At 51.5% G+C, this 26,414-nt stretch overlaps 14 protein-coding genes across 14 annotated transcripts; 7 read left to right on the top strand and 7 right to left on the bottom strand.

The window, feature by feature from the left end:
* The first annotated feature begins 238 nt into the window (after positions 1 to 238).
* CC84DRAFT_1159063 (NAD(P)-binding protein) lies at positions 239 to 1,532 on the top strand. The gene has a single exon (XM_018177127.1). The coding sequence runs from the start codon at positions 634 to 636 to the stop codon at positions 1,306 to 1,308; it is 675 nt and encodes a 224-aa protein (XP_018041919.1). The 5' UTR covers positions 239 to 633; the 3' UTR covers positions 1,309 to 1,532.
* Positions 1,533 to 1,625: 93 nt separating this feature from the next.
* CC84DRAFT_1107159 (MFS general substrate transporter) lies at positions 1,626 to 3,614 on the bottom strand. The gene is made up of 4 exons (XM_018175164.1): positions 3,226 to 3,614; positions 2,284 to 3,173; positions 2,010 to 2,229; positions 1,626 to 1,960 (listed from the first exon to the last, which is right to left on the bottom strand). Exons 1-4 carry the CDS (start codon positions 3,440 to 3,442, stop codon positions 1,668 to 1,670), a joined length of 1,620 nt encoding a protein of 539 aa, XP_018041918.1. The 5' UTR covers positions 3,443 to 3,614; the 3' UTR covers positions 1,626 to 1,667.
* Positions 3,615 to 3,859: 245 nt separating this feature from the next.
* CC84DRAFT_1182490 (FAD/NAD(P)-binding domain-containing protein) lies at positions 3,860 to 5,180 on the bottom strand (the record flags this gene model as incomplete). The annotated part of the gene is made up of 2 exons (XM_018180637.1): positions 3,860 to 5,077; positions 5,130 to 5,180. 2 exons carry the CDS (start codon positions 5,178 to 5,180, stop codon positions 3,860 to 3,862), a joined length of 1,269 nt encoding a protein of 422 aa, XP_018041917.1.
* A 446-nt stretch (positions 5,181 to 5,626) lies between these two features.
* CC84DRAFT_1079101 (uncharacterized protein) lies at positions 5,627 to 6,696 on the top strand (the record flags this gene model as incomplete). Its single annotated transcript, XM_018173825.1, has 2 exons — positions 5,627 to 5,826; positions 5,874 to 6,696. 2 exons carry the CDS (start codon positions 5,627 to 5,629, stop codon positions 6,694 to 6,696), a joined length of 1,023 nt encoding a protein of 340 aa, XP_018041916.1.
* A 776-nt stretch (positions 6,697 to 7,472) lies between these two features.
* CC84DRAFT_1075950 (uncharacterized protein) lies at positions 7,473 to 9,502 on the top strand (the record flags this gene model as incomplete). The annotated part of the gene is made up of 3 exons (XM_018173718.1): positions 7,473 to 7,850; positions 7,914 to 8,260; positions 8,407 to 9,502. Coding segments are annotated over 3 exons (1,821 nt in total), but the record flags the coding sequence as incomplete, so codon positions are not given.
* An 818-nt stretch (positions 9,503 to 10,320) lies between these two features.
* Positions 10,321 to 12,002, bottom strand: CC84DRAFT_1200803 (MFS general substrate transporter). The gene is made up of 4 exons (XM_018181687.1): positions 11,782 to 12,002; positions 10,798 to 11,670; positions 10,643 to 10,736; positions 10,321 to 10,590 (listed from the first exon to the last, which is right to left on the bottom strand). The coding sequence occupies exons 1-4, from the start codon at positions 11,941 to 11,943 to the stop codon at positions 10,436 to 10,438; spliced, it is 1,284 nt and encodes a 427-aa protein (XP_018041914.1). The 5' UTR covers positions 11,944 to 12,002; the 3' UTR covers positions 10,321 to 10,435.
* Positions 12,003 to 12,348: 346 nt separating this feature from the next.
* CC84DRAFT_1182487 (arsenate resistance ArsH) lies at positions 12,349 to 13,363 on the bottom strand (the record flags this gene model as incomplete). Its single annotated transcript, XM_018180636.1, has 3 exons — positions 12,349 to 12,750; positions 12,811 to 13,009; positions 13,071 to 13,363. 3 exons carry the CDS (start codon positions 13,361 to 13,363, stop codon positions 12,349 to 12,351), a joined length of 894 nt encoding a protein of 297 aa, XP_018041913.1.
* Positions 13,364 to 13,905: 542 nt separating this feature from the next.
* CC84DRAFT_1080416 (uncharacterized protein) lies at positions 13,906 to 14,499 on the bottom strand (the record flags this gene model as incomplete). Its single annotated transcript, XM_018173893.1, has 3 exons — positions 13,906 to 14,084; positions 14,158 to 14,272; positions 14,326 to 14,499. 3 exons carry the CDS (start codon positions 14,497 to 14,499, stop codon positions 13,906 to 13,908), a joined length of 468 nt encoding a protein of 155 aa, XP_018041912.1.
* A 157-nt stretch (positions 14,500 to 14,656) lies between these two features.
* CC84DRAFT_39692 (arsenical-resistance protein) lies at positions 14,657 to 16,139 on the top strand. The gene is made up of 3 exons (XM_018186044.1): positions 14,657 to 15,223; positions 15,271 to 15,357; positions 15,417 to 16,139. The coding sequence occupies exons 1-3, from the start codon at positions 14,813 to 14,815 to the stop codon at positions 16,074 to 16,076; spliced, it is 1,158 nt and encodes a 385-aa protein (XP_018041911.1). The 5' UTR covers positions 14,657 to 14,812; the 3' UTR covers positions 16,077 to 16,139.
* Positions 16,140 to 16,438: 299 nt separating this feature from the next.
* Positions 16,439 to 18,635, bottom strand: CC84DRAFT_1170440 (tartrate dehydrogenase; the record flags this gene model as incomplete). The annotated part of the gene is made up of 4 exons (XM_018179856.1): positions 16,439 to 16,608; positions 16,649 to 17,021; positions 17,080 to 17,150; positions 17,543 to 18,635. The coding sequence occupies 4 exons, from the start codon at positions 18,633 to 18,635 to the stop codon at positions 16,439 to 16,441; spliced, it is 1,707 nt and encodes a 568-aa protein (XP_018041910.1).
* Positions 18,636 to 18,915: 280 nt separating this feature from the next.
* CC84DRAFT_1159057 (uncharacterized protein) lies at positions 18,916 to 20,033 on the top strand. The gene has a single exon (XM_018177126.1). The coding sequence runs from the start codon at positions 19,004 to 19,006 to the stop codon at positions 20,018 to 20,020; it is 1,017 nt and encodes a 338-aa protein (XP_018041909.1). The 5' UTR covers positions 18,916 to 19,003; the 3' UTR covers positions 20,021 to 20,033.
* Positions 20,034 to 20,271: 238 nt separating this feature from the next.
* Positions 20,272 to 21,616, bottom strand: CC84DRAFT_1200798 (uncharacterized protein). Its single transcript, XM_018181686.1, has 4 exons — positions 21,338 to 21,616; positions 21,263 to 21,276; positions 21,143 to 21,205; positions 20,272 to 21,095 (listed from the first exon to the last, which is right to left on the bottom strand). Exons 1-4 carry the CDS (start codon positions 21,458 to 21,460, stop codon positions 20,423 to 20,425), a joined length of 873 nt encoding a protein of 290 aa, XP_018041908.1. The 5' UTR covers positions 21,461 to 21,616; the 3' UTR covers positions 20,272 to 20,422.
* A 140-nt stretch (positions 21,617 to 21,756) lies between these two features.
* Positions 21,757 to 23,914, top strand: CC84DRAFT_1133413 (MFS transporter; the record flags this gene model as incomplete). The annotated part of the gene is made up of 5 exons (XM_018175973.1): positions 21,757 to 22,390; positions 22,444 to 22,876; positions 22,951 to 23,278; positions 23,332 to 23,680; positions 23,744 to 23,914. Exons 1-5 carry the CDS (start codon positions 22,214 to 22,216, stop codon positions 23,912 to 23,914), a joined length of 1,458 nt encoding a protein of 485 aa, XP_018041907.1. The 5' UTR covers positions 21,757 to 22,213.
* Positions 23,915 to 24,097: 183 nt separating this feature from the next.
* On the top strand, positions 24,098 to 26,375 carry CC84DRAFT_1211200 (uncharacterized protein; the record flags this gene model as incomplete). The annotated part of the gene is made up of 2 exons (XM_018182358.1): positions 24,098 to 25,671; positions 25,721 to 26,375. The coding sequence occupies 2 exons, from the start codon at positions 24,098 to 24,100 to the stop codon at positions 26,373 to 26,375; spliced, it is 2,229 nt and encodes a 742-aa protein (XP_018041906.1).
* Between the last annotated feature and the right edge of the window lie 39 nt (positions 26,376 to 26,414).

Raw genomic sequence — 26,414 nt, 5'->3', positions numbered from 1 at the left:
TTGGGACTAGCGTCGTTTTCAAGCCCATGTGTCGCTGCACATGCCAATTTATCTCTCCATGCTACGACTTTTCAAGGAATCAATAGAGCTTATAGATGCTTACTATTATGTTGTGCTACTTCTCCATTTGGAGCGGGAGTCAACACCTTCCTGAGGCGGGAGGAAGCTTCCCGAGCTCGGTCTTACCCCGGTCGTCTATGACGATGTGCCTCAACCACGAGGAGAAAGTAGCTCTTCACAACACATCCCAACGTTATGCCTATCTCATCTACACACAAGACCAAAAAGCCTAATATGTATGCATGGCAGTTCAAAACGGCCAGGGGCGGCCTCGAGAACAACCTCTATCGACCTGCAGCCGGTGTTCCGAAACCAAAATTCACGGAGGGCCAGGTTTTGGTGGAGGTGTACAGCGCAGCCCTCAATCCAGCAGATTACAAAGTCCCAGAATTGGGCTTGGTAGCCCGAGGTATAATTCCATCCCCAAGCACACCAGGGCAGGACTTCTGCGGCAAGGTGTGCGAGACTGCGCGAAAGACCGTTTCTTATCGGGTTGGTCAGATGGTCTTCGGTATGCACGGAGGACCCTTTGGCCATGGATCTCTAGGCCAATACATCGTGGTGTCAAAGGAAATGCTCGCGCCTGTTCCGACGGGACTCAAGGTCGACGATATGGCTGGGGTAGGAGTCGCTGGGCTCACCGCATATCAATCGATACAACCGCACGTCAAAGAGGGTGACAAAGTGTTTATCAACGGCGGATCTGGTGGTACGGGTATCTTCGGTATCCAAATCGCGAAGGCATTGGGCTGCCATGTTACGACGTCTTGCTCAACTGCGAACATAGAACTCTGCAAGAGCCTGGGCGCTGACGAGGTTATCGACTACAAGACGATGGATGTGGTCGAAACACTGAAAAAGAAGGGGCAAGTCTTCAGCCTTGTTGTCGACAACGTGGGCATCCCATCAAATCTGTATGGTCAATGCCACCACTTCGTTGTGCATCACGGTCACTACACGCAGGTCGGCGCGGATATAGGGGTCGCTTCGGCAATCCAACATGCTGGAAACATGTTTCTTCCTGGGTTCCTCGGTGGTGGCCGGAGGAGGTACCAGTTCTTGTCGTTGAAGCCAAATCACAAACAATTGGTACAGCTCGGCCAATGGATAGCAGAAGGAAAGGTTAAACCTGTAATAGATTCTATTTGGGAGTACGATGACACCCCAAAAGCTTTCGAGAGGCTGAAGACGCAGAGAGCGAAAGGAAAGGTTGTCGTACATGTCAAAAAGAACGACATCAAGGGGTGAGCTATGGGGACTGCCACGACGTAATTGGTATTTCGATCAATTTTATTCTGTTATTTGAAAACTGCCTTAAGCAGAGCGTTCGTTGGAGTCCTCCATATCTGATTCGGTCTCGTTATGGTTAATCATGAGAAAGACTCTGTCGCCGCTCGGTGCGTTCTGAGCCAGACGCTTCCTACGGGAAACAGCGTTGGGGAAGTCTGAAGTGCAGTCTGCACGACGGCTGGGTCAACGGCATTGGTATATGCATCTCAAATCAGATTGGCATATGATATTTTGATAATCAACAGCCAACTAGTTTACAGCAGAGAGGCTGACAGCGGTGCCAGTGTACAACAACATCTCCCTTCCTCTGGAATCCTCTACTGACTCTCAGCCCGCGTGGCAATCTTCCGCCATCTCGAGTTCAAAAAATAAACAGGGACGCCCAACAAGCAGATGCCAGAGAAGATCCCCAGCAAGATCATAAAGCTTGTCAAGTAGGAGAACTTGGCCACCATTGGAATGATACCCTGCGCAGCACCAAAAGAGACTATGTTCTTGCCTCCAACCACGACAACCATGGCAGCCCCCGGATTCTCCGGAATGACCTCGGCTGCAAATGTAGTGGTGGTGATGATGATGGCCGTGAAAGAGAACTCGTAGATAGCCCAGCCTGTGTCCAATTAGCTCCTGCATCCGAGCTTGTGGGGTTTCGAACGTACCGACGACCATACCCCATGCACTATACTTGTCTGGACGCTCAGCGCAAACAGCGATAAGAACAATGCCAACAATTCCGGCGAGACCGGGAACGATCATATGCACCAGGTGATGCTCCGGCTTGTGCACGCCACCATTACGACGCGCTAGCCACACATTGATCTTGTCAGCAGCCCAACCGGAATAAAACATGGCTGCGAAACAGGCAGGCATTACTCCAGCCTACAAGTTGTCAGTAAGCTTTGAAAAGGTGGTTTCTTAGGCGCATGAACTCACATTGAAAAGCCCTACTGACTTGGGTGACCAATGATAGGACTCTTGTAGGACGGTGCTGTATACGAGCGTAATAGCGATCCCCACACCTAACGAGATAGAAGACATCATCAAAGAGAAAATCACTCCCGGAGAAGTGAAGCTCTTGAAAATCTTGAGGTAAGCACCCAGTAAGACCTTTGTCCCGTTCGGAGTTACAGGGCTCCAGGGTTTCAGTTCTTGTGCGAAGGTCTTCTTCTCCGCGACGACCTCAGCTGGCCCATCAACCGACCCAAACGCAGCAATGGCCTCATCGTCAGTAAGGATTTGGGTGTGACCAAACTCGTCTGTGAAGATTACTTGGCCATTCAGAGAAGTAGGAGATCGATGGAACTTGGTTTCTGGGCAACAAAAGACGACGAGAAGGGCCGAGACACCGAGTGTGATAGAAAAGAGCCAGTAGAACCACCTCCAGGTTGCATCAGCGACCAGGTACGATATAGCGATCAATAATCCCGAGTTGACGCAATTCTGGACACTCCAGTACAAGCCGAAGTAAAAGCTGCGTTCGTGCAAAAACGTGATATCGGAGAGGATTAGGGGAAGCAGGGACTCAGTAGCTCCCGTGGCGAGTCCGAGGAATATGCGACTGATAAAATGTCCGCGGAAATTCTCGCTGGTCGCAGCGGTGATGTTCGAGACAAAAGCCAAAGTGACAGCGAACAGAAAGATGGGACGTCTGCCGAAGACAAAAGCCAGTGGCAGCAATCCGAGGGCCCCAAAGGCCATGACCATGGTGGAATACGTGTTGAGACCAGTGATCTCCTCTGGACTATGTCCTTGTGCGCCGTACAGGCCATATAACGTGGCCATGAAAGGTCCAGTGCCGGATATGGCCAACAATGAGAAAACGGCTGTGAAGGCGAATTAACACTCATACAGCACACTATGACACGGTCTACTTACAGAACCAGCAACATGTAACTGTCACACCGATCTTCCGCCATTTACTCAAGTTCAGAGGATCGTTGGGATCATTCGTGGGAACGGGCACTCTGCGGATCTCATCCTGCCCAGAAACAAGCAGGATCTCTCCCACTGTGCCGCCACCGCTGCCCTGTTTTCCATCGCCAGCGAATTCGATGTTTTGAGAGAAGGCTTTCTGCTTATCGCCGGTATCCATGCTGTCGGTTAAAGCGAGATGCTGCCACTGCCACAGGCCAGAGCATGGATTATATGTGCATCTTCGGACCTGGGGTCTCCACAATATCGCTGAATTCTGGAGTCGGAACAACTCCGCATTCTAGACTGGCTCGTGCCTCAACATTCTGCCCCGAGTCACGAGCAAGTTCGGTTCGGAAACGGAATTTTAGCGCGCGGCTGGTCTCCACAACATGTTGCGGCAGTTGTCATGGCGCATTCGGAGCAACTGCTGCCAGGGCCTTTGCCGTCGTCGTCTCCGAAATCGAAAGGCGCCACTGAAGTGGCACATACAAACAGATGAGGATGACATGTACCTCAGGTAGACTCTGTGACGTGTGTTCAAAGGGTGTGCAAGTTCACTAGCTCGCATTATATACGCTACCGGGTAGTCTATGCTCTACACAGCTAGCGCTTGCAGTTCCTTCTCCAAGCTTTCAGTCCCAACCCTCCTGTGTGCCCAGTCCTTCGCTCCGTTGTACAAGCAGTTGTAGTCCATGAACTCAGCTGGATTCATTTTGATTTTTGTATCGCCCTTGTCTGTCGCTGGGCGGGCAGCCTCTCGCGAGTACCTCTGAATCATGGTGGCCCTCTCAAATCTGGCTTCAAAGATCTTCTTAAATCGACTTTGCACCTCCTCGAGCTGAATGTCTCCTTTCAAGTCGGAAAAGAATGCACCAAGTGCTTCTGCGTCTTCGATGGCCTGGCTGGCGCCCTGGCCTTGTGTGGGAAGCATCGCGTGAGCCGCATCTCCGATAAGGATAACCCGACCTCGGTGCCACGTCTCCAATGGCTCTGTATCACGCAGCTGCCACAGGCCAATCTCGTCCTTTGCAAGTCTGAACGGTGCTGTCGCCCAAGCTGGAAAGTCCTTGTACTCATTCAAGAGTGTCTCAAGATCGCCTCTGGACGTCCAGCTATTGCCTGCCTCTACCTCTGCTCTTTGATCCGGCACGAGCGCGACAACGGAGAACAAGTTTCCATCTCGCGCTGGCCCCATTATCATGCGCCTATCATGCCCCATGACCATGGACGTAAACGAGCTTCGTGGATCAATGACATCGCGGAAATCCTTGTTTTGTTCCAGGTCTGACGACGGAAGCACCAGGCGGTATGCTGAAAATCCCGTGGGTTCTGCTTGGACTTCGTATCCTAATACGTCTTTCCGCAACGTTGATTTGATACCGTCTGCTCCGATGATTACATCGCCCTTAATCACGCTACCATCTTTCAGGGTAACGATCCCCTCATCCAGATCGCAAGCAACCACGCATGAAGAGGTTCGGATCTCGGCGGGCTCACCGAAGCCGTCTACTTGTGTGGCAAATTCTTTCAAAGTGTCGTGGATATCCCTGCGATGATACACCATTCGATCCGCGCCGTATTCGGTCTTGGATACCAGTGGAATGCTTCGTTGAAGCTTGCCATCAATCGAATACATGTTGAAGCCTTCATCCCGCATTGCGCCTACTCGCTTCAGAGCATCACCCATGCCCCATTGCTTTTCGACGATTTTGGTCGCATTCGGTTGGAGCGATAGCGTTGCGCCGACTTCGCGATTCAAGGACGACTGTTCCAAGACTACGATTCTCCTTTTTGGAGCTCTGAGTGCGATAGCCTGAGTACGATCAGCTTTTGCGACTCGCGTTTTGTCACAGCTCCTGTCTTACTGAGGCCAACCCAGCTATTCCGCCACCGACGACGATGAATGTTGAGGACATATCTTGCTGTACGGATCCCATGGTTGTTCGCGATTTTCCCAGAACATGATTGTGTCCAAGCACTCGCGCTGTTATCAAAGGAATGCTCAAACGCACGCGTAAGGCCGTAGCGCCCCAGGAACCCCGATCCGAGTGGTCGCGCGGGGACGCTCGGGGCGATTCCCTGCATCCGAGGTGCATCCGAGCAATCCGAAGACCCTTGTTCGGGAACGTCCTTCACCCTCCCCACAATCTCTCCTAGTAATAGAATGCATTCAGATTGACTCACCCCATGGATTTGGGTCTCTCCGAGCCCAGTTCGGGTATGTGCGGTCACCAGCATATACATAACTGACTGACTTTCGGTCCACCCACACCTCAAGCCACCCCTCTCCGAAGTCTCCTGCAGACAGATCGTAACTTTCACTATTAAACATATTTACATTCCATCCGTCATGGCGTCTACAATGACGACAGCTGAGCCGGCCTTGACGCTCACTGCGACCGCTCCTGTGGAGCGCAGACTCCAAATCGACGGCAGTGACCCTGCCTATGGCGATTGGAGAGACAATCTTGTCAGAGACGGATACGCTATCATCAAGGGAGCAGTTCCCGCGGAGAAGGTTGAGGGGTACGCAGACCGGATGTATTCGCTCTTAGAGGGCTTGTAAGTTCTGACCTAGAGCCTTGAAGCCGGTGCTAATATTGCATCAGTGGACTTGGTTATGACCGAAACGATCCGTCTACAGTCCACCCAGATAAGCTTCCCGTTATCAACGAGAAGGGCATGCTCTTCACCTACGCAGCCTGTCACGAAGACTTCGTGTGGGATATCCGCAGTGAACCACGCATCATCGAAGCCTTTGAGAAGGTATACCAGGACAAAGACCTCATCGTATCGTTCGACGCAATCAACTACGGCTTCGCCAACCGCACGAATCTCCCCAAAAACACACCTTGGCCACACCAGGACCAGGACCCTGAGAAACCTGGATTCCGCTGCCTTCAGGGCCTGGTCAACTTGCACAATGCAGGCCCGAAGGACGGTGGCTTGATCGTCTGCAAAGGAAGCCATCTTCTAAGTGAAGCTTTCCACAAAGATATGAAAGATGAAGAGCGTATCCCGGCTTGGACGCCCGAGTGGTACGGATACACTGATGCAGGCATGAAGTGGCTCGAGGAGCACGGCTGCGCCTGGTACAAGGTCGAAGCGGAAGCTGGCGACCTTATCGTGTGGGACTCCCGCACAGCGCACTACAACGTACCTACCACGTCAGACGTCGACCGTCTGGCCATTTACACTTGCTACATGCCAGTTGCTGAGGCCACTCAGGAGGAGTTGCTACGCAAGAAGGGTGCATTCGACAACCGCGTCGGGACAACACACTGGCCGAATGCAAGAAATGTGGGATGGAACGAGGCGAAGAGGAACGGTGTACTGGACACTATCCAGAGGAACCGCCCCTGGAAGGAGCCTCAGTTGAGTGAACGGGCTTTCAAGTTGACAGGTATCCCGTACATTAAAGCTGAAGCTTGATTATATCGCTAAGGGATGGAATGGAGAGAACTCTGTGTTTACACTCGCTTGTATGCCATAGTGAATAGTCAATCCTCAAAAGTATGATCCACCTGTCTGACACTGCTGGTCGTGCGAACTTCCATTCTTTGTCAAGAACATTGCACGAAGCTGTGTAAAAAGTCATTGCACGAAGTACCATACTCCAAAGTTTCGAATCTCCAGCGACCCTTGAATACCTCTTCTCGTGCACATCTCTCTAACTGGCCGGACCCAATTTTCATAGCCTTTCGTTTGACGAAATGTCCTCGACTCTCCGTAGGCATAGCCAAGCAGCTGCGCGCTAGGCTTATCCAGGACTACCGCAGATCGAAACAATGCGCAATGTCTACAACGTACTGCACACTTTCAATGTACACTCTAACTGAGCCACGATTACTTCTGGAATGACCTGATGACCATCTTTTTGGGATGTTCTTTTCGGCTCGGAATGCAGATGTGCTCCGTGGGGACTTGGCCCTCGGAATGTGGAGAGTGGGGTGCAGATGTGTGGCGCACTCTAGCTTCCCCAGATTTTGGACCTCGGAGAGTTTCGCACCACGCAGGCGTCCGCATCCGGCCCATGAACTCAGTGCCGTTACTTATCAGACCCCCATTCACACCTTCGGAGCGGCATTGTGGACCGTGTGATCCCGGAATGCACGACATTACATCCGATTATCCCAGATACGACGGTTCCTGAGATGCAGACTCCGGGGACAGATGACGCCCGATCGCTTGATCACTCTTTACCGACCGCTCATCATGGAGCGACCCCAGATCAACCGCAGAAAAGGCAACGACTATCGTTAGCCTGTAATGAATGCCGCAAGAGAAAGGTCAAATGCGATTCTGAGATGCCAAAATGCCGCAATTGTCGCATAAGAGGACATGTCTGCGAAACCACCGATCCAAAACATCCGGAGCTGGTTGTGGTCCGCAAATATGGCGCAATGGAAGGCGACTTCCGCGAGAATAGCTATGGTATGACCTCAGACCTCTCTCCAGCACCCGTTGCGCACCATGAACCGAAAACACCTGTTTCGCTGCCATGCGAACCAAGTGCCTCGTGGGTCGCGCGATCGTACCAGGCGCACAGAACGCTAAATACAGCTTCTATTATTCCGGCGGAGGAGGTAAGGGCTCCATTTGTTGGCAACGAGCCTGCCTCGCGGCAGCCTCTACGTGAATCTCATGAGAGCCCGGAAATGACGGTGAACACTGACAGCAACAACGGTCGGCAAAAGGTCATGGGTGGTAGCAGTCTACAAAGCCTTAGCATGTTCTTAGACCTCTACCTGCGACGATCAGGGCTGGCAGGTATTGGCTCGTGTTTCCGACACGGTATGAGCTTTTGCGAGGAATACGTTCTACCACTTTCACTATCTTTGCCCGATCTTCCTCCTCATTCCTTGATGGAGCGATATATTCAGGCCTATACACGAAGCATACAGCCTTTATACCCGGTCCTTCAGCTTGAACAGCTATATGCTGAGGTTCACCGCATTCGCTCATACCAGGACGCAAGTTGGAGCCCTTCAGGAGGGTTCTCGGGTCTCAGGTAAGTGGTCCTAAAGCGTGGACTAGCAGATCCCACCGGCTCTCAATATCGGCACTCGATGGCCGTTCCCTGCACCGTCTATTTGACCTTCGCTCACCACGCATGTGCTGACTGTGGGCCTCCCAATGTAGATCATTCCTCCAGCCGACCGACGTTCCAATCTTAGCCTGCATCTACTGCGTGATCAGTTTGGGATCCGATGAAGCGGCCGGGGCGCTGACAGAAGCCGGGAGCAACTACCTCGCAGCAGCATATGGACTATACGCACACTTGGTCGGGCTGCCTCACCTCAGCAGCGCACAGGCCCTTGTTCTGATTGCACTGGCTCTGCAGTCAAGAGGGAAAGAAGGCCAAAGTTGCCAGGTGTTGGGGTCTGCTGTCAAGATAGCGCATAGCATCGGTATACACCGGCACATCTCAGCTCATGGCAACTCACACGAGCCTTCACATAGACAGGAACTCCATGCTCGTATATGGTGGACGTGCTACGCGATAGAGAGACTTTATGAGCTAGAAACGACCCGCCCATCATCGATCCCACATGGCGAGCACGATCCTTTCCAACCGGATCGAGTACTAAGCGCAACGTCACAGGCCGAGCTGAAGTATTTCGTATATTGGGTCTCCCTGACGACGATTTTTGAGCGCATCAGCGGGCTCCTCTACAGGCGCAAGCGAAGCCCTGAGGGCAGTCTGCAGCTCCTACAAAATATCGGTATGCTCGACCGGGCACTTCGTGACTGGAAGAACTCGCTTCCAGAGGACATTCGCCCAGACTGCGACTTTTACTGCGTCGAAAACGAACGGCCGTTTGCTACCTTTCTCGCCTTGCACTACCATCAGGCACTCATTACTCTTCACCGCGCCTCTCTCGTCCTCCCGCATGACCAGTTTCTCGAGAAAATCGAGACCCACGCAGAAAATCTGCCATACCACCAACGACTTCGTAATGGCGCTTCGCTATGCTCTGCCTCAGCCTGCGCGACCATCAAACTCAATGCCAACATAAATGGGAGACTACAGACACCGTTGCATACGCTCACACAAATACTCCATGGCTGCATCGTGCTCGGACTCAGCATCTTGAGGCAGCCACACTCTCGCACTGTACGCTCGGACCTCGAGCTGCTCGTCACTGGCACTCAGCTAGCCGAAGGCGAATACTGCAGGCTCGGTCAGCATCCCCTCTTCATCGAAGCTTGCTCCACCCTGCGTCGCTCGATCAGTACCTATGTGGAGCAACATGAGCAACCTCGCATCCCTCGGGGTGTCTCTCAGCGGCCACGGCAGCACAGCAGGGCAACGAGCATATCTATGACCGAGTCCGTTCCCACGAATTTTTCTGCGCCTATAGATCACGACACGGTATCTAGCTTTGAAGCCGAGCATATCGACTTGGACTGCGCGAGTTTGTTTGAGGGCGTGGCATTTGAGGATCTGTGGACTATGGACGCAGACGCGGTACTTGGTGATGGTACTAGTCCGGACAATCAGTTTCCTTTGGTTTGATCAGTGTTGGGATCGATTCGCCCAGAACTTCGAATTAGGCTTTGGATGAGTTACACTCTTAAGCGAAGTCCGAATACGAATGACGGACGTACATGGGTAACACAAGGAGATAAAGGACGCAAGAAGAATACTCAATATGAGATTTGGTAAAGGATGGCGTCCAGAAGCTCAGACTAGCAAACGCGAACCACTCAAAGATTGAATGTGACTGTATACGAGTCGCAGACGCCACGGAGCACAACATAGAAAGGCTTTTCAAGGGCGTTGCGTGAAGACATGAAGGAGAAGGCTGACGAGGGTGGGGGTACAACCCCCCTTCTCTTTCAAATCTACGTGTGAGTCACCTGCGTTGGCCATAAGTTTAGCTGGTTTCATTAGTACTCAAAATCGGTAAGACTGTGGGTTTTACGTGACCCAGCAGGGCAAAACTTTGGTGTGGCAAATCTTCATCAAACACCACAGTGGCTCACACCAAGTCTGGGAATATATACTCACCCTAGGCGGCGCTTTATCGTGTATTGACTCACTCTATCATACATGTATGAACGTCTAGTTCAACAAGTCCGCGTTCATGTTCACAGTAGGGTGGAGTTCTATTTTATTGTAGGCCACTGTGCGCTATGACTGCTCACAACTCCATCCGTCTCCATCTTAGTGATTACGTTGTTCCTTGTGTCTCTTCACCCTTCGGAGCTGGAACATGAATCCGCTTGCGACTATATACGAGATTCCGGCAAATATTTGCGTGTAAAGATACTCCCTCCCAGCAGAAGACCGTCGTAGCTTCAAGCCGATTCCCTCAGAAACTAGATCGAGTCGTCAGCTTCACCTGCAATGCACGCAAATGTACAAACTTACCAATCGCTGGGATTATCACTGTCGCCCAGGATAGAGACAGCAGTGACTGCAGGTTCTTAATACCAGCAACCTCAACACAGAGGGGACCGATTGTCTGTGCATAGCATTATTAGCACCAGTATGCATAACGCAAGGACGGTGTGATCACAACTTACCATCCAGAAGACGCCCACAATAGCCCCACACATGATGGCAAAGAACGCAGTCAGGCCGAACGAGGTTGCAGGTAGCCAGAAAGCGAAACATGACAAACCGCAGAGGAGAGTCAGTGCGCCTGCTGTATCGATGCGGCTCCATCTGTCGCTGCATATGCCGATTAGCGGACGCCCGACCGCAGTCCCCACATTCAATAGCCCGATAATGTCCGTAGCTTGGGCCCGAGTAAGACCTATGGTCAAGGCGAAGTCGGCTAGAGAAAAAAGCAGAACAATGTACCCCAACATGCTGATGAAGGCCCAGGAGAGCAGCAGGACCACTTCGTACCGTCTCAATAGTTGGGTGTCGAAGCCAAGCTGATATGGCTGAATGACGTGGTTCCGGTCCCGTATCACCGTGACCGCGGCCAAATTAGCAGCAAAGGCAATCATTCCGGTGATGCGCAGTCCCCAGCCGATATTGAAACGCTGAATGATGGCCTCGGTGCCCCACGCAAAAGCCGCACCGCCAACGCCAGATCCCGCGGCACTTATTCCATTGGCTAAGCTTCGTCGATGGACAAACCATTGCGAAAGGATTGGAAGGCTAGGAATATACAAGCAGCCGATCCCACAGCCGATGAGAACGCCCTGCGAGAGGTGGAGCTGCCATATTCGAGTTGCGAATGAAGCTGCAATGAACCCTCCGCTCTCGAACACCAGGCCTGCAATCATGACTTTGTGCATCCCAACTTTCCGAGTGATAACCGTGACAAAAGGTGCGATGAGCATGGCTATTGAGAAGTTGAAGCCGCCTATGAAGGCATAGTCCCATATAGTTGCCTCAGGAAAGGCATCATCAGCTAAATAATGCGACAGATAGATACCGTATGCCTGAGGAAGGTAGTCAGTACAGACCCTGTTGTTGGACCAGGAGCGTTCATTGCCAACTAAGGCAAAAGCCATGGACTCATCCTCAAAAGGCATCCAACGCAGAAAACCTACCGATACCGTTCCCCATGTGAAGCAGTTGACCGTGAAGCACGCAGCAACACAGACCCAACCATATCCACCATCCGGGACGGTGCCCTCGTTCCGGCCATTGTCAACTACGTCATCGGAATCGTTTCTCGTCGCAGCTGCTTGTTTGGATGGTGTTGCAGCCATCGTGCGCAAGCAGTGGAGATTTTCATGGACAAGAAGAAGCACCTGTTTGTGTGTGCTCTTGTGCTTACATGGGTGTCCTACACGAGGGAGGCTCAGGATTCGATATGTCACTAGTTTGAATGCGGTCATGTCCGGGAATAATCATCGCTTAGCCCCGCATAGACGCAGGCGTAGGTGCAGGCACCGTTGCCACAACCAAAGCAGCAAATCGGGTAATGGTTTAAACATTACCTGTCTCTATCTCTACCTTGTAACATCTATACGATAACATCTATATGTCGAGATTCGTACGACGAAATCTATGTACACTTACAATCCACCTACGCGGCCTATGGATATGTCCCAGAAGAGCGACTGGCAGCACGTATGCCTCACTATTCACATACTGTTTGAAACCACCGTATTCTATTTTTCCAACAATGCTGCTTTCTCTGCTTTGATCCTCTTTTCTTCTCTTTCACTATATCGGTCACCAAAAAGGTCGAAGTGTGGTCGCATTACGATCGAGTACTTGACAAGCTCTTCCATGCAATCGACGAGTCTGTCTCTGTTCCCGCTGGGCATTAGCCGACTTCCTCCTTCACTCGCATCCTCATCTGTGAATTGTGTGTACGCCATGGGAACTGAGCTTTGGTTGGGAATAGCGAACATGCGCATCCACCGTCCGAGGATGCGCAGCGAGTTCACAGTGTTGAACGACTGAGAGCCGCCACTAACTTGCGCGATCGCTAACGTTCGTCCCTGGGTCGGACGAACCGAACCAGTTGAGAGCGGTATCCAATCGATCTGGTTCTTGAATACTGCGGTCTTCAAGGATCAGCATGTTAGCTGACTCAATGACGCCGGGATAATCCGTCAGATACTTACAAGGTTTCCATGCTGCTCCGGACTTATCCACACATGTCCATCGCTCCACTTGCTCAGATCCCGCAGTTCTTGCACTTTCGGGTGCGAATGCTGAACGTCGTCTTTCACAGGAAGGCCGGTGGGATCGTACACGCGGACATCGCACCCCAGTCGGAAGAGTATCCGGCTAGCCTCATATGATAGCAATTTTGAATAGGATCTATACAGCATCAGCTACTGCTCATAAGTAAGACCAGCCGCATGGCGAACAGTATACCTACCGCTTCCGCATACTGCCATACAATACGAGAATCTTCAATCTGTCGCCACCGCTCTTCAAGATTTGAGAGTTCACCATCTTCAACGCCGTGCTAAGTTCAAGTTTTGCAATCCAATCTTGCTTTGCGTGCGCCTCATCGAGCAGAAACGGGCGGTATGTTTTCCTCACAAACTCATCATCTTCGCTCGCAGGAATTGCGAAAGAAACATTGCGATATGCCGCATCAACAGCGATTTCAGCCCGAGCTCGCTCAGCGGCCGTATTGTTCAGGTCCCCGTTGGTCACGGTACCCATCATGCGCGAAATCGGTCGGTAGGTGATAAAATTAAAAGTGTTTGAAACACCCGTCCGGCGAAGCGAGCGACAAAGGATCATAAATGAACGATGAACAAAAAGCGATGCGAGATTCGTGAATTATGTGTAAAATCCCTTTATGAGTTCGAAATGATGGTACACCCTCACAAAAAGGTACGAAACGTCGCTACCCACCAGTGAGTCACTGGAGGTTTTCTATTCGCTAAAAGGTTCAAATGAACCCTGCATTAGCGGATGCTCTGTGCTTGAGAATTCGGATCAAGCCGTCGGCCCGCTTAAACATTAGCTCGTCACCTCGCCATCCAGCTGCAATGGGAATTGGTTCTCCATCATTGCACTCGACGTTATTCCTCTGACTCAACGATCGATGAAAACAGGGTTGTTGGTCAGCTTTGCATATTTTGTATCGGATATATCATTAGCACTAGTATAGTCCATGTCTTCAGCAAGCCAAGATCACATGAAAACAAGGCAGAAGGAAGATGTCAACTGGTAGTACGAATACCGAAAGGCCTCCTCTATCACGACCATGCGCTGGGATCAAATTCAACCATATGCTCGACATACTCGCCGCCTGCCGACGTCGCCCATCCCTTAATACCCTCAGCCAGGGCGACACTCTTCATTTGCGTATCTCCTTGGTCTTCAATGTAATCGGCGAACCAACCAGCAGCACGCGCACCTCGTCCTTTAGAAGAGCCTAAATCGAGCAAAATTGGATCAGTGCCGTACTTAAGACTGCGATAAGTACAAAACATTGAGGGAAAACTTACCGCAGTACCATATAACTTGACGTATGCCCGCTCCTTTGAAGAGTGCGTATAAGGTGGGTATAGTGGGATACAGGCTCTGCGCGGGAAGATTGATTGAATCGCGGATGGTTCCGCCCTAGATTGATTAACCCTCAATTTGAAAAATCTCAATGTGCCGATGGATATTACCTGATAGTCACTGCGACGCAGATCTACAAGGACATAGTTTTTGCTGGCAGTTTCCGCGCTCTGCTTCATCATACGAAGAACTTCTTCCCGGCAAATAGTGGCAGCGGGATTTCTGGGCGCTGGGTAAGCAGCATGCCAGGGCGTGGGCGGGTCGATGACATTTTCGTTATCCATTGTAGGCAGACAGCGGTGCAAGAGTCACTGGGCGATGGGTCTGGTCTCAAAGCATTTGCTATCATATATTGGCGCCGAGACACTCCCCAGTAAGTCACTGCTCGGTGGTGATTGGTCGGCATGAACGTAGCGCTGTGCAACGTCAGGCGACCGCACACATAAGTCGCGACCCTTTTGTCTGCAACATCGGTAAGTACTTTTCCAATCCGTCCGGGGTAATTTCGACACGTTACAAAATTTATTGTTCAAGTTTGTGGAAGCCGCGGCCCGACCAGGCATTTTGCACCTGCTCGACTGCCTACCTGCAGACCCCATGTCTCAAGCCCAAGCTGAAGGACATCAGTCCTCCTACACGCAGCCGTTGGCATCCGACCAGACTCCTGACCCTGAGAGTTTGGAAAACAAAGAACGAGAAGCAGCAAAAAATGTCTCCGTAATCAGGGGACTAGGATGGCTTGACCGCTTCCTTGCGGTGTGGATCCTTCTTGCCATGATCAGTGGCGTACTACTAGGAAACTTCGTTGAAGAGACGGGACCGGCCCTCCAAAAGGGCAAATTCGTTGGCGTCTCCGTACCTATCGCGTTGGGCTTGCTCGTCATGATGTACCCAATCCTTTGCAAAGTTCGCTACGAGACGTTGCACAAATTGTTCCGAACTCGCGCTCTCTGGGCCCAGATTGGGTTTAGTGTCTTTATGAATTGGATTGTGGCACCGCTTCTCATGGTTCGTATTTCCTTGTGATGGTTCTGACTTCGACTCACTGAATGCAGCTTGGTCTTGCTTGGGCTTTCTTGCCAGATAAAAGCGAACTGCGAACAGGATTGGTGTTGGTAGGACTAGCTAGATGCATCGCAATGGTGAGTTCCTGGAATTTGGAAAGTAGATACATCCCCGCAGTCATACTCACAATCGACAGGTCTTGATATGGAACAATCTAGCTGGCGGAGACGAGGAATATTGCGCCATTTTGGTAGCAGTGAACTCCATTCTCCAAATGATACTTTACGCTCCACTTGCCATCCTCTTCGTCAAGGTAATTAGCCGCGAAACTGGCACGACCGCCGTCTCCTACGAAACGGTCGCGAAGAGCGTTGCAGTGTTCCTTGGGATACCTCTGGGCGCTGCAGTTCTGACACGCTTCGTATTGCGAAGGCTGATTAGCCCAGAGTGGTACGAAAAGGTTTTCCTCAAGTGGCTGGCGCCGTGGTCCCTCATCGGCCTTCTTTATACCATCCTGGTCCTTTTCGCCTCCCAAGGCCGCCAAGTCATACACCAAATTGTCTCTGTTGTTAGAGTTGCGGCGCCTCTCATCGTATACTTCATGGTTATCTTTTTCTTTACACTGATCGTGTGTCATAAGCTTGGCTATGGTTACAAACTCGGGGCCACCCAGAGCTTCACAGCTGCGAGTAACAACTTCGAACTCGCCATCGCGGTTGCTGTTGCCACGTATGGCCCGAATAGCGACCAGGCACTTGCTGCTACAGTCGGACCTCTCATTGAGGTACCTGTATTGGTTGGATTAGTGTACCTAGTGAGATGGATGGGTGGCAGATGGAATTGGAGAGAGACTTAGTAGGCGGAGGGTATAACTGGGCATTCTGTAATAGGGGACTTACTAGAGCCGTATGAATGCTGGCTGGGCCGTGTTATACTCTGCTGTACAAACATTTCCATTAACGATCGGCGATCCCTTGTGGCGCTAACCCTCATCCATGACTTGGAAAACGGTCGAATTCTTGACGGTACAACTTTCTCGACCACGACAGCCAAGCGAAACACGTATCGAATCGTGGTCTCCATCCCCCCGCATCTCTGCTATAACGGCCGTGGCCTCTTCGCACGAGATCTTTAATCCGGAGCTGGTGGGGGGACGATAATCGCTCACTGGTGGGGGGGCGCAGAAACAGTCCAGAGGAGAAGGGCAATTTGGAGACTCTACCATAGGATATGAGAAATTACCCTCGTCTGGTTCACTGTGAATCTGCGAATCGCTACATCGCGCGGCCTTTTCGTGGGACAGATCTTTAGACCGCGTAGTGCATGCAGATAGTTGTGAAGACCCCAGAGTTTGTGCGATGTGATTTTCTGTCGCGTCCAGCGAACGCCTGGAATCCACTTGTGCATCTTCAGGCGCCCCATACAGACTCAGCGACTGATGTGAAGACTGAGCGTCGTTAGGGAGGTATTCCTCCTCCTTTCTGGACGCCTGTTGCTCGAGACCCGAAGCCAGCCTTTGAAGATACGGCCCCCTAGCTTCCGCATTACTTGGATCTTCTGGATACCGAAGGAAAGATTCTATCTCTTCACTCGAGACGCCGTGGCGTGCTAGAAGAGCGCGAAGTCGTAGGTTATCTTGTGCAACTTTGCGGGCAGCCTGCTGCATTTCGAGGGTCGCTGCAACTCCCTGCCGTTCATATTCCTGCACGCGCTTCTGTAGGCTCTGGACGAGTTCAGCACGACGCAAACGGGAGCGTCGCTGATTGTCTCGAACCCTGACAGATGAGGATGTAGCATCGCTCTAAAAGCCAGTCAGATGTCGCTGTGAGAGGCACTAAGGGAGTGGATTTCGTACGAACCTTTTTTGTCATGATGAAGTGAGCGGAGTGGCGGATGAAGGAACGACGCCTGCCATTCAGATGTGTGCACGCTGCGAAAAGTCATGTGACGTGACGCCACTAGTCCGTCTTGGCGACCCTCCTTTCGGCTTGAAGAGCACACGATAATTACCATCCCACCTGCACACCTGCATCATCATCTTTATGTGCACAACCCAAGCACCGATTTGCCCTCCGACCTCTTTCACTTGGAGTCTGACGTTGTTCCATTCTGACTTGAGGCAATGCCTGAAACTGTCATCCAAAACGACAATACTAAATCGCGCCAAATGCGTCAATCACGTTATCATATCATCAGCTCTTGTCGGACTGTTGGCTGATAAGAGTAGTCTGTTATATGCGATATACAGATGATCACCAGTAACAAATCTGGAGGATCAAACATTGTGACGTACAACTGCGTTAGTTTCGATCTATGGAGTACCTGCTCCCCCTAGGATCTTCTTTTCTATGGCAGCACCCAGCGACTCTGTTGTTCCTGTGCTTCCTCCCATATCCGGAGTGATGATGTGCGACCCACCTTCTGCAAGCACATCCTCAATCGCTTTCATCATGGCATCCGCAGCGTCTTTAAAGCCAAAGTGCTGCAGCATCATCTGCCCTGCCCAGATCATCCCCACTGGATTCGCGATTCCCTTCCCATATATATCCGGTGCGCTTCCATGGACCGGCTCGAACAGGCTGGGGAACTTGCCTTCAGGGTTGATGTTACCTGACGGCGCAACTCCAATTGTTCCTGTGCACGCCGGACCCAGATCACTCAGGATATCTCCGAACAAATTGCTCCCTACCACAACGTCGAACTGCGAAGGTTTGAGAACCATCCATGCGGTCAAGATATCGATGTGGAATTTGTCGATCTTAAGGTCGTCATACCCCCCTTCAGCCGATAACGCCTTCAGCCGCTCGTCCCAGTACGGCATCGTGATGCTAATCCCATTGCTCTTCGTCGCACTCGTGAGATGCTTCTTTGGCCTGCTGCGCGCGAGGTTTAACGCGTAGTTCAGCACGCGATCGACTCCAATGCGCGTCATGACTGTTTCCTGAATCACGACTTCGCGCTCTGTCCCTTCGAAGATCTTGCCTCCGATGGAAGAATATTCCCCTTCTGTATTCTCGCGCACCACCCAGAAGTCAATGTCCCCTGGATTTGCTAGGGGTGATGGGATGCCGGGGAGGAGCCTGCATGGTCGGAGAGATATGTACTGATCGAATTCGCGGCGGAACTTGAGAAGGCTGCCCCATAACGACACGTGATCGGGAACGATGTCAGGCATTCCCACTGCACCAAAATAGATGGCGTCGTAGGCTGAGAGTGTGCTATGCCAGTCCTCGGGCATCATGTCGCCATGCTTGAGATAATAGTCGCAGCTAGCGAAATCGAACTCTGTGAATTCAAGAGCGAGATCGAATTTCAAAGCGGCTGCTTTAAGGCAGCGCAGGCCGAGAGGCATGACTTCCTTGCCGATGCCATCACCGGGGATGACGGCGATTCTAAGTTTTTGCGGGGTAATCATGGTGCTTTGCCGGAGTTGTGGGTACTGAAGTCGACGTCCTGTCGTGAAGAACTCTGCTGTGGTGTGTAAATGTAGACTGACGACGACGAGCTGCTGGATTATTAAGTCCACCCCTCTTGGTAGTCAACGAGAACCGTTAGACTGGACCCTTCCTGCTGTGAGGTCGATCGATAGAGTCGGCAACTGAAGCGGCATGCCAGCGCCTAAATGATTAGCCGTAGCGCACCCCACTGAACACCGATGCGAACCACGACGTTTAGCTGCATCAAGACCTCTTGAAGATGAAGCGAATAACAAGGATCCGAAGGAATATCATAGGCCTTACGTTGAGAGGAATCAATTATCAAACAACAAGATTCAAGACCTCCATGACTTCTCTCCCGCGTATACTCTTCTTCAACCCTGTCCGTCATGCGCACCAAGCGTACGAGGCCCTACAAAGCGTAGCAGCCTGCGAAGTCGTCACCAGCGCCTCCCGCGCAGAATTCTTTTCAGACATTCGCGGGAAGTACAACGATGTACAAGTCATATACCGCACTTCGGCCAGCGGAGCCGTTGCTGGCAACTTCGACGAAGAATTCATCTCCCATCTCCCTCCATCACTAAAATATATCTGCCATAATGGCGCCGGGTATGACCAAATCGATGTACATGCCGCCGCCGCGCGTGGCATCTCCGTCACCTATGCGCCTGATCCAGTTACAGCCGCAACCGCTGATTTAACGCTCTTCCTCCTCCTCGGCGCCTTACGACAGCTCAATCCGTCCTTCAGCAAGCTTCGCAGTGGTCAATTCAAAAAGGGTGTCGCATTTGGACACGACCCGCAAGGCAAAACCCTCGGTATACTTGGGATGGGCCGCATTGGTCGTGCCGTGAAGGCCCGTGCGGATCCATTCGGCCTTAAGACCGTGTATCACAATCGCAACCCTTTACCAAACGACCTAGGGGCCGGCGCTTCCTACGTATCGTTTGATCAACTCTTGGCGGAAAGCGACATCATTTCGGTTCACGTTCCGTTGTCCGCGAAAACCAAGCATCTGATTGGTGCGAAGGAGATTGCGAAAATGAAGCCTGGTGTTGTACTCGTGAATACGGCACGTGGAGCTATCATTGACGAGGCTGCAATGGCTGTTGCCCTGGATGAGGGGCGCATTGCGGCTGTTGGGTTGGATGTTTACGAGCAGGAGCCGTTTATCGATGAGCGGTTGATGAAAAACGAGCGGGCACTGTTGGTACCGCATCTAGGCACACATACGACCGAGACATTGGCAAAAATGGAGGCGCATGCGATGGAGAATGCGAAGAGAGCGGTACTGGGTCAGGATCTACTGACTGTTGTACCAGAACAATTAGCGAGGTCAAATGGGGTAACTGGAGTGCATTGATTATAGTTTGGGCCGCGATGGTATAAACAATAGTTCGTCACAATCAGTGCTAATGGTGTAACATAAACTCTTGTCGGTGATACAACTCGTCCAAAGCTTTCGTTTCCATTCCAAAGGTTACTCTTATCGCCCAATACATGTTCCGCTCACATCTGATTGCAAGATCATAGTTCATCCAATGATAAGTTACAGGAGAAAACGTTGGATTTCGAAAGCACAACTGCATTAAGCTCCTTCACATGCTCAGCAATCTCCGAAAAAGTTCATTGATACTGTCCAACAATCGAATTCGCGTTGTGTCAAGATCGTAATACGTGAATTAGGAAGGAACATAGAAAGCAGTAACCGAAATATCATCGCCCTGATACGGCAGGCACGCCAAGATTCTAATTCACAGAATAGTCACCATAAAAATTCCTGCTTGAACTCATCCGGGATCTGTATCAAGGCACCCGAACCGGTATCCGGCGAAAGAAGAGTTTCAGAGACCTCTGAGGTGGTTGTACTTATCGCGTCTTCGTTTCGCATCATGCTTGCCCCAGGATGCATGTCTACATTAGGACCATGTCTGGAGGTGCTTTGATTGAGGGTTGTCACTGGTCCATTCATTTCGGTACCCGTCGAATTCAGTCCCGCCTGTTCCGCATAGCCTGTGTGCTGCAACAGTCCCGAGTCGACTGGGAGCGAGACTCCGAGCCCAGGTAACCCACCCTGTCGCGCTTCCGATTCTAATGATTCATGCAAGGGCATGCCAGGTACGAAGTCTGCTTCGAGTTGCCCCGGACGTACCCGAGACATTCTATCCTCCCACCACCGACGCACGTTCTCGTCCGAGTCCAGAGGAAAAGAGCTCCAGTAACTTGGCTTGCAGACGTCTTGCTTGAATTCGGAGAAGTACACTGTATTCTGCTCTGGTTGGCAGTTCGGATCGTTATATGTCCGCCCGGTCGGCGGCAATGATTCGAAGCTGGCTTTCAGCTGCTCGGTGGATACCTGAGAGAGTAGCGATAACAGCACTGCTTCCGTCTCCAACAGTCGGACCTCCAAGCTGTTGATGTAATGCTTGGGTGGACCCCTGATTTTACTTAGCGATTCTTCAGGCAGGGGAAACCTTTAACTTGCCTCTTCTGCTGTGCAGGCCAAGTGCACGTGACGTTATTTGAGGCGCATTGTGCGCATTGCGGTCTTCCGAAATAATGTAAATATATTGCGTGTTACCTTTACGGCAGTATGGTCACTCACTTCTCGCCACTGCACTAGCAGAGGGAGATTGTTTAGCCAACATATCAACGGGGATGTGTCTTCGGAAATACTTACCCTGTGCTTCCTGGACCGGCACGCGTTGCAAGCAAGGGTAATCCGAACCCCCTTCCCTGCGTCTTTACTTGCCATCTGCGTCGGTCCGTCGCGGTATTCTGGTGAGGGGGGTGCCCGGTTCATACCTAGGTAGGGTGCGGAACCAGGCCATGAATCCGCGCGCCAAAACGTTGTCACCAGCCCAAAGGATTTGCGTTACGAGCCTTCTAGATTTCTTTCATGTGAGAATAGGAGTCAAGTTTCAGTTCCAGCATGGCCATTGATCATGCTCGATCCGGGTGTTCGCGTCAGCTCATTCATTCTTCACGAAGATTGACGTCTGGACTAGTTCCGAAGACAGTTAGCATCCGCGGCAGAATAATCAACCGCTAGTACGTCATCCGTCCCCACCAAGTCAAACAACGAACATCGCCCTTACACGGTAGTGCAACCATTTCATCTCCCAAGAACCTAAGAAGAACTTGCGTGCGCCTCCCGAGGTTCTTTGATATTCTTTCTTTTCCCATTGGTCTTGTTTGTTGGTGATGTTCTTTCCTGGAGTGATCACGTTGTGTGGCGCTTTTCAAGATACTTGGCCACCAAACTTAGGCTCAACTATGTCCCTCGGATGCCTTGTGCTTCGATCGCATCGCCAGTTGCTCCTTCCGAAGAGAGAGCCGATGCCAAGATCTGGGGAAGTATGGATAGGTCTGGGGAAACCGGGGATTCTGGGGAGTCTTGGGCCCAGATTCTACCGCTAGCGCGCTGAAGGACTGATGCGAGTCCATATAAGAAGCGCTGTATTCTGTTGCAAACGTCTGCCGCTTCATCAGGCATCGCTATTTGCTCGTGATACGACTTCCGCTCAACGCATCGATTTTCGTGCACTTATCGGGCATGGGCGACAAGATGGGCGACAAGGACACCCTTCAACATATTGAGAAATGCGACACCAACATTTTGAGTGTTTCTGGTGCCGAGGAGAAGGGCGTCGAAATCGACTACTCTGGCGCGCATACCAAATCATCTGCCGAAGAGATCAAGCTTGTAAAGAAACTTGATTTGTGGATCATGGTGAGTGGCCAATATCACATTTCATGTACGCAGATGCTTACAGGGACCAAAAGCCCACCCTTTGGGTCATGTTCTGGCTTAATTACTTAGACAGAAATGCTATCGCGCTAGCGCGTCTCAACGACTTAGAAGAAGATCTGAACCTCGAGCACGAGCAGTATCAGACGTGCGTGTCGATCTTGTTTGCTGGATACATCATTGGCCAGGTGCCATCCAACATGTTTCTGACGAGAGTCCGTCCATCGTACTGGCTCAGTGCCTGGATGGCCATCTGGGCTATCGTGTCAGCGCTGACCGCGCTTTCGCACGATTATATTGGCCTGCTTCTCACCCGCTTCTTCTTAGGTTTGACTGAAGCGCCTTACTACCCGGGAGCATTATATCTACTGTCGACATTCTATACTCGAAAGGAGGTCGCTACTCGTATATCGATCCTGTATACAGGCAATATTCTCGCCACTGCCTTTGCAGGTCTAATAGCCGCTGGTGCGTAATTGTGTCGACCCGCAGTGCCCATTCCCCCTTCCTTGTCCGATACTGACTGCGATCCGCATTTCAAGGCATCTTTCACGGCTTAGATGGCGCAGCTGGAATCAAGGGCTGGCGATGGCTTTTCATCCTCCAGGGCGTTGTCACGTTCGCAGTGGCTATTGGCGCTGTCTTTACACTCCCTGACAACCCCTTGACAACCCGCTGGCTTTCGCCTAAAGAACGGCAGCTAGCTCATGACCGTATAGCCCGTGATACTGTGGATAAGCGCGAAAGTTCTTCTACCTTTGCGGGTCTGAAAGAAGCTGCGCTAGATTACCGCGTCTGGATCTTCGCGTTTATGCAACACATGCATTTAGCTGCGAATGGTTTCAAGAACTTCTTCCCAACAGTAGTTGAGTAAGTAACATCGCGACAGTTCCGGTATAATTTGAGCTGACAATTGCCTACAGAACTCTGGGATTCAATACGACGATCACGCTAGTACTCACATGCCCGCCCTATTTGATTGCTGGCCTTGTGTCTATCGGCTGGTCAATATCCTCGGGCCGGTTCAATGAAAGGACATGGCATATAACTATAGCAAAGTTAATCGCTATTGCCGGGTTCGTAATTGGCTGCGTATCACTTAACACTGGTGTGCGATACTTTGCTATGTTTGTGTTCACTATTGGGACCTATGCTGTGAACAGCATTATCCTTGGCTGGGTCGGTAGCACCTGTGGGCAGACGCAAGAGAAGAAAGCTTCGGCATACAGCATTGTTAATTCAATCGCTAATGTTAGTTTCATTTGGACTCCGGTATGTATCTCTCGCCTTCCCATCTGTCTACAGCGGCACTGGACTAATACCGACTCCCTGCAGTATCTCTGGCCGAAGAGCGATGAGCCACGTTATGCTATTGCCATGGGCTCCAGTGCTGGTTTCTCCCTCGCGTGCATGCTTGGTGCTTGGATCATGCGGTGGAATTTGAAACGCCTCAACAGAAAGATGCGCCAGTCCAACGACGAACAAACCCTCTTCTATGCCATCTAATCTTTAGATGTTCATCGATTCCGGATCAGACGGGCATCAGGAGTGGAGGAAGGCTAGTTACTTTTTGGATGGTTCTATAGTTTGTGCGGGGCTCCGGACGTATCACGTGCAATTAGTCATTTAGTTTCGAATGCCAGTCCATAAGTGCCCAGACTTGCCCATCGTGACCCCAGTCCTCCCTTCATGGCCCACGAAATTGGTACTCTACGCGCGCTGCCTAACGGCGAGAGTCTTTTCGTCGGCAGTTCATCAGGCGTCTTCTTTATCAACACGGTACGCCGTGCTTTTGCGCACGCCGCGGCAGCCACAAATCGCCAACACACGGCTGGCGATAATGTCAACACACCACTCACCAGCTTACCTTCGCCCGAAGATTGCATTTTCGGTTCTGATCAGCACGCGGATGCCGCTCGACCACAGAGCGATGGGGTTGGAGAGCTACCCGATCATGACATCGCCAAAGAGCTTCTCATGACTTACTTTCGCACCTGGCACCCCCTTGTACCATTTCTGCACGGCCCGAGTTGTCTTGCAGAGCTGGAGCAGCTTTATGCCGGGCGCGAAGGTTCAAGCGGGCAGCGTCGCAAGCCCCGTGCGCTTGCATTTGCCGTCATCTTTCAATGCCTCTTCAATATTGCGAAGCTCGAGCGACCAGACCTACCGCCTCTAGGGAATACCAGCTTCCGATCAGAGGAACAGCTTCTTATTCCATTAAGCTCCTTGTCTCTAAACTGTGACTTAGAATCTATACAGGCTCTTCTGGTCGCGCAACTCTACTTCGTTGCGACCATGCGTCTGCAAGCAGCTTCCAGTACTGGAGGGCTAGTCTTGCGGTCCATCTTCAAATCAGGTCTCCATCGATGTCCTGTTCGATATTCCACTTTCAGTGCCGATGAGAGGGACATGCGCAAACGCGTTTTCTGGAGCGCGTACACCCTAGACCGCTTCACGAGTCAGTCACTCGGCCATCCGCTTGGAATCCAGGACTCTGATGTCGATGTCTGCCAGGCCGGGATGGCAGAGCTTCACGAACCTGTTCATACCATCGATAATATACAAGCGGGAACCTCCCCAGAGGAGACTTTGCTACATCTACCAACGAATCATCCGCAACGAATGTCTGGATCAACTCAGTTGGATACCGCCGACACGAGGCAGACAGGAGCTGATGAGAGCTTGACCAGTGATCAAGAAAATGAGCCGCCGGATCCGGACTCGCCTCTCGGGAACAATGACACTGGATCTGCATCTCAACGGCGCCACCAGAACCAGTCTGTCCAAGCTCAATTCGTTCGCTATTCGAGATTGGTGGGCCGTGTCCTAGAAACATTCCACAAATCCATACACTTCCGCTCTGCCAGTGCACGAGATGTTCTCCTTCTCAAGGCTGACATAGATGCCTGGGGGAATATGTTGCCGCACCCGTCTTCATCACGCCCGCAACCAGTTTCTCCGGGGGGCGCTTCCATACAGCCAGACGGATTGAATCAGGAGGTTTTCTTCGAAGTGGCGCGGCAACACCTAGTTCTTCTAGTCAATAGGCCCTCGTTGTCTCTGAAGCCCACATCCGCCGAGTTCCGTCACGCCATCCAGATTTGCATCGCAGCGTCGCGATCCATTATTCGAGTCCTCGAAGCCCATCTCAATACAGGAGGATCACTTTTCTGGCCAGGATACCTCTCTGCAGTATGGATGGCAGGTCTCATCATGGTCTTCGCCTGTCAATCCAGATTGCATGGCATATCTAATGCTACGAGGTACTCAGCCCGCGCACAGACATTTTTGATAACGATCTAACAATGCAAGTGATATCGTTGCGTCGCTTCGGGTCCTCCAAGTTATAACACCGAGATGGAGTATGGCTAAAAATTGCCATGACGTCTTGGCCTGGCTGCTGGAGAGCCTCCGAAAACCCGCCGCATCGCAAGCACCCTCAAACGTAGTTGCAGAGCTACACGAAAGTGGAGATATTCCTCAAGACAATACTCAATTTTCCAGAGGCCAGAAGCGACGTCGATGCGACCAGCCACCATATTCGACCGAAGGATCTGAATACCGCCGAGTACGCCTTTCAAGTCGGAATTCCCCGTGGCCCCAGTGGGCTGCTCCCGATGGCGACGAGCATACACAACTATTCCAAGCAGATACTTCAATCATTGATAACATTGGAGTCAACTATCAATCTATACGGCCCGTACCAAGCATGGACCCTTACTACTTCCCAGGCACGCAATATTCTGATAGCAACAACCGATTTCCGGGGTCTTTCTTGTATCAAGACCCAACGCAGTCAGGTCAACAACAGGTCCCGCGTATCGCTCCACCGTTCCTAGATGGTCAGACTGACGAGTGGAACGAGGCATCGAGGGCTATACCTACCTTTAACCCTCCACCGAACTACGATGTTTTCGACGGTGCCATGTGGGGCTCTTTACTGGGAATAGTAGAACCAAAGAGTTGATGGGAAGACCCTGTATTGCTGTAGAGCAAGCATTGAAGC

Source organism: Paraphaeosphaeria sporulosa (genome assembly GCF_001642045.1).
Source record: "Paraphaeosphaeria sporulosa strain AP3s5-JAC2a unplaced genomic scaffold CC84scaffold_1, whole genome shotgun sequence".
Taxonomy (NCBI): Eukaryota; Fungi; Ascomycota; class Dothideomycetes; order Pleosporales; family Didymosphaeriaceae; genus Paraphaeosphaeria; species Paraphaeosphaeria sporulosa.
This window is presented reverse-complemented; position numbering and strand designations above follow the sequence as displayed.